We start from the raw sequence: 4,632 nt of genomic DNA, 5'->3' as shown, positions 1-4,632 counted from the left end.
CATAACTTATTTTACTAATAATTTTAAATTTCCTGTGTTAGAGTCAGTATTTTTATTAAATCAATTTACTGTTTAATGTTCTAAATTAATATAAATATAAATATATATAAATATTAATTTATTAATTTTTATATTTTACTTTCAAAGATCTTTAAATGAAGTATTTGAGTTTTAAGTCACACAACATTTAATGGTTTAATAGATTCCCTAAAAGAACACAAATTTATATCAAGATAATTGAACTACTTATTGACATGTTAATTTACTTCTAAAATCAATTAAATTCAAGCCCTTTAAATTATTGTTTTTATAATAAGATTTCATTTTAATCATTTAGTTTCAAAATATTAAGTGTACCTCGGTATAAATTTTCTAAATTCTGCCAAACGAATTGCTGCTGATTAAACAACTTTTAATGCCGCAAAAACACCTTGAAACTCAACTGTTAATTCCATATGTGAAACAAGACATCACAGTTCACAGTGAATCACATCTACATACTTCACAAAACACATACACTGGATTCAATTAACAGAAGGAAAAAAGTTGAAAAGTTAATTCGTGAATCACATCAAAATGATCATCTGAAACATCGAAATATCAAGCTAAAAATCCCCTCAAAACCTCAGTACAGTTACCATCAATTCCAGAAGAAAAACAAAAAAAAAACAAAAAAAGACAAAGAAGTAGGAAAAAAAAAATCTCTGTAAAAGTCAACCCTCGATAGTTCAATCATAAAATAATCACTGGCGCCGAAAACTTAACATTAAACAGAAGCCGCAATATATACATAACGAAGTAAAAAAAACATACACCCACACACACAAATGTTTTCTATAAATGTCTAATACACATCACATGAGCCTTGGACAATGCGCTGCCATCCCCGTCGCATTCTGATCTCGCAGTTGCAGGTGCAGTGGTGAAGCAGGATATACAGCATCGCCATCGCCATCGCTGTGAGGAAGGAAGAGATGAAGAGTGAGCGAGAGAGTGAGAGTGAGAGAGAGTGAGAGAGAGGTGCTAGAAGCGAGAGATGTCCCGGCCGAAGAGAAAGGTAGTGCCCCAGTTGAAGGCCACATAGAAGCGAGCTCGCCAACTGATCACTCTTGTCAAGTAGGCGGAGCGCCACACAAGCCAGCTCTTGAATCCCGTCATCGACAAGCCCGATCCATGCGGACTCTCCCTCAAGTCCACCAATGCTTTGTAGCTGCCCACCGTCGCCATGCTCCCCAGATGCTTGTACACAAATGGGTCCGACACTGGTGCTGTTGATGATCCCGCTACTCCTGCTCTGCCGTGACCCGATTCCCCGAGCTGGTTCAATGCCGTCGCTAAGTACTTGCCTTGCCTCTCTGCAACTTGCGCTAATGCTGGCAACGGTGTCTTGCCTGTGCCCTCTAGATATCCTGCACAGTCCCCGACGGCGTATATGTCATCGTGTGCTGGGACTCGAAGGCTGTTGTCGATGCCGATTCTCCCACCTTGGGATTTCTCAAATGGGAGGTTTGTCACAAATTTTGATGGTCCGACGCCTGTTGACCAGACGAGAAGCCCGTAAGGTACTTCGGATCCGTCACTGAGGATCAGTTTCTTCGGTAGGACGTGTTTTACCATTCCTCGCTTTAGTCGAACTCCGCTTTTCGTCAGCTGGTTTGTGGCGTATTGGCGGAGGCGCACATCAAATGAGGAGAGAATCTCGTTTGCCTCGATGAGAGTCACAGCGATGTGATCTTTGACGTGGGAGAATTTGCGCTGGACGTCACGTAGGATGAAATCACTGAGCTCGCCGGAAAATTCCACCCCTGTGGGTCCGCCTCCCACCACTACGCAGTGGAGGAGCCTCTTCCTCTCCTCGATGTCCGTGCCCGGAATCTCGCAAGCCATGAGATTGAGCATCAACTTCGAGCGGATGTCTATAGCGTTTTTGACATCGCGCAGGAAGATGGCGTGCTCATGAACCCCGGCAATGCCAAACGTTGTGGCCTCTGCGCCTGTGGCAATGACCAACTTGTCGTAAGCAATCTTGAACTTTTCTCCTCCTGCGGTACCTGTATCACCATCATAAACCGACTCGCAGTGCACTTCGTGGTTGCTGGTGTCAATGTCTGTGCATCGAGCAAGGAAGAAGTAGGAGTCGGGATCCTTCGCCAGTGCAGGTTGGATGATTCGCACAGGCTCTGCTACGGAGCGAAATTCAAGTGTTCCGACACATGTGGATGCTAGTAAGGGCGTGAATACCATGTGGTTGCGAGGCGAGATGCAAACTACGTCGTAGATGCGAGTGTCGATGTCCTTGAGTAAACGGCAAGCCCCCCAGCCAGTTCCCAGCACAACAACACGCGGTTTCTGGTCTGGTTTTGTAGCTGGCATAGCAGCAATCTCAATAGCAGTCGTGGCTGAAACAGAATCTCTCTCCACATCTTTGACACATATCCTTTCTGTCGCTGCACTGTTGAATCTCACGCGGGAACTGAAGTTGAGATGATAGTTGCGCTGGAGGGAAGAACTGGATCTCCCAACTGCGCGCGTGAGAATGGATTCATGAAGGATGTAGTAGGACCTGGCGCCTGTAGGTGGGAAAATGAATTGGCCGAGGATTCGATTAGGGATCCGAAGAGGACTTCCACCATTGAATACTCGAGATGCTGCGTGTAGAGCAGTGAATATCCTCCTCGCCTTCATCTCGAATTCTATTCTCTAATTGACAAAGCAAAGAATGTCTTGGTCGTGGAGCTGCTGCCTCAAATGGTGACCTCGATGGCCTCTTCGTTCGATTGTATATCTTCGAACATCCAGCGTTTGTACTGATAGTCTACATGGTCAAAGTGAAAACTGGGTTAAGTTTTCATCGGAAGGTCTTTTCAAATTTGAGAATCACAGAAGTGGCGTTAACAGTGCTTGTAGAACAGGACTCTAGCTATTTATAAGGCATCGATGAAAAGGTAGACTCAAGAATAGTGACGAAAACATATGACAAAACATCAATAAGAACATGATGCAAAGGCACTATTAAAATGAATGGGAGCAATTTCGGAAGTAGAGAAGTCAAAGAACCAAATGTTTTGCTGAAATTGAACAGATCCCACCTGAAAAAGCTACTTACACATCAATTTACAGCTTCTTTGCGGCAGCGAGGGTTATCTCTCCGAAAAAAACTCGGTGTTTTGTGAGGAAGTTAGTTGTGCCCGTCATTGGAACCGAGCAAATCCCTAACATTACTTCACTCATATCTGAACAATGGCTGGCGGTGAAATTCAGAAAACAAAGGGAAAAGCATTTCTCTCCTAGGAATTTGTAACTCTTGTTTCCTGATAGACCATCCCATTTCATAGACGAAGTTGGGATAACGCCGATGCAAGAGAGAATGTACAAGAAACGCATAGGCAACCACAAATCACACACCTTCGACATTGCAAGAATTTGCACCATTTGTGTGATCATAAACGAAGGAAGCCATGGGGATATGACTGCCGAAAATGTGCTACGAAAAGTGGTAGCAGCGATTTCTAAATCCAACTTTTCATTTTCTACCCCTCTGACCACTCTCAAACCGTCTTTTCACCATCTAACAAACAGCAATGCCCAGAACAACATAAAACAACACAATCCAAAGCAAACTGATTTCCTGTGTCTCATCACGTTCAATTTCCCAGACCGACCCAAGGCGTCCTTCCAATTCCTCTCAGTCCCAGTCCTCATCGCAACGCCAATTCATTTAAAGACCGCCATAACTAACAATCAGACGAAAATCACGGCAACTGATCAGAAAAAACACCCCCACGTGGTTGAAGTTACGCACCAGAAATGGACATTATAATACAAGCAGTCACAGCGTCACGCAACGAAGCACCACGACCTCAAAGAATCGGACCCGCATCGGCAGCGGCCGCTTTGGGAAGCATCTGATACAAACAACAATCGACGACGACCATGGTAGCAGCAGTAGAGAATCCACACGCATGGTACCCAAGTGCAGCAGCAGCAAAGACCACCACCTCCTCCGCCCAGCTAGTCACAAACCAACAACTGCCACGAGAGAGGGGGAGAAGGCAGAAGAAGAAGAAGAAAGTAGGGAATTGTACAGCGCAGATCGTCCCCGGGTCACCGTTCATCTTCACAGCCTGCAGCAACAGAAGCAGCAGCATCACAGGAATCGCATCAACACCATCATCTCCCCAGTGAAAGAAAGCCAACCAAGTTTTTTCACGTACCGGATTGCCGGAGCTTCACCACTTACTTCTCTGTCTCAATCTCTCTCAATCTCTCGCTCTCTTTTTGGGCTTCAATTACTGGAGGCAACTTGCTCTCCTCCATGGAAAAGGATCTCCATTCGACGGGCACCGTATGTAGTCACGAGCGTGCCCTCGAAGCACATGAGTATGAGAGGACTTTCTGCGGATTGGTACCCTGCTAAAAAGTGGGTGTTTTTTCTTACCCGGAAACTCCCCCCCCCCCCCCCCCTCCCTCCCTCTTTCCCACACTCTGCTGCTGACCCACCCTCCGGCTTCGCATGGCTCCATTCCTCCAAAGCGTTTGTAGACTTGCAATCTATGGCTGGGTTGTTGCTGCAAGGTGATACTTTTAGCACCGTTGCGGAGTTGCAAGTTTACAAGTCTTTTTGGTTCAGGT

The 4,632-nt window shown here is 45.3% G+C and overlaps 1 protein-coding gene across 8 annotated transcripts; it reads right to left on the bottom strand.

Annotated features, from left to right (window-relative positions):
* Positions 1-727: 727 nt before the first annotated feature.
* On the bottom strand, positions 728-4,384 carry LOC112286133 (internal alternative NAD(P)H-ubiquinone oxidoreductase A1, mitochondrial). 8 transcript variants are annotated; one of them, XM_024527777.3, is made up of 4 exons: positions 4,215-4,374; positions 3,803-4,124; positions 3,107-3,311; positions 728-2,815 (listed from the first exon to the last, which is right to left on the bottom strand). In XM_024527777.3, the coding sequence occupies exon 4, from the start codon at positions 2,683-2,685 to the stop codon at positions 1,024-1,026; it is 1,662 nt and encodes a 553-aa protein (XP_024383545.1). In that variant the 5' UTR covers positions 2,686-2,815; positions 3,107-3,311; positions 3,803-4,124; positions 4,215-4,374; the 3' UTR covers positions 728-1,023. The 8 variants fall into 8 exon arrangements, with proteins under 8 accessions (XP_024383545.1, XP_024383529.1, XP_073393450.1 ...); XM_024527761.3 differs by having other exon boundaries at positions 3,107-3,233; XM_073537349.2 differs by having other exon boundaries at positions 728-2,807; positions 3,107-3,233.
* Positions 4,385-4,632: the final 248 nt, after the last annotated feature.

This window comes from Physcomitrium patens, chromosome 1 (genome assembly GCF_059467195.1).
Source record: "Physcomitrium patens ecotype Gransden chromosome 1, ASM5946719v1, whole genome shotgun sequence".
Taxonomy (NCBI): Eukaryota; Viridiplantae; Streptophyta; class Bryopsida; order Funariales; family Funariaceae; genus Physcomitrium; species Physcomitrium patens.
This window is presented reverse-complemented; position numbering and strand designations above follow the sequence as displayed.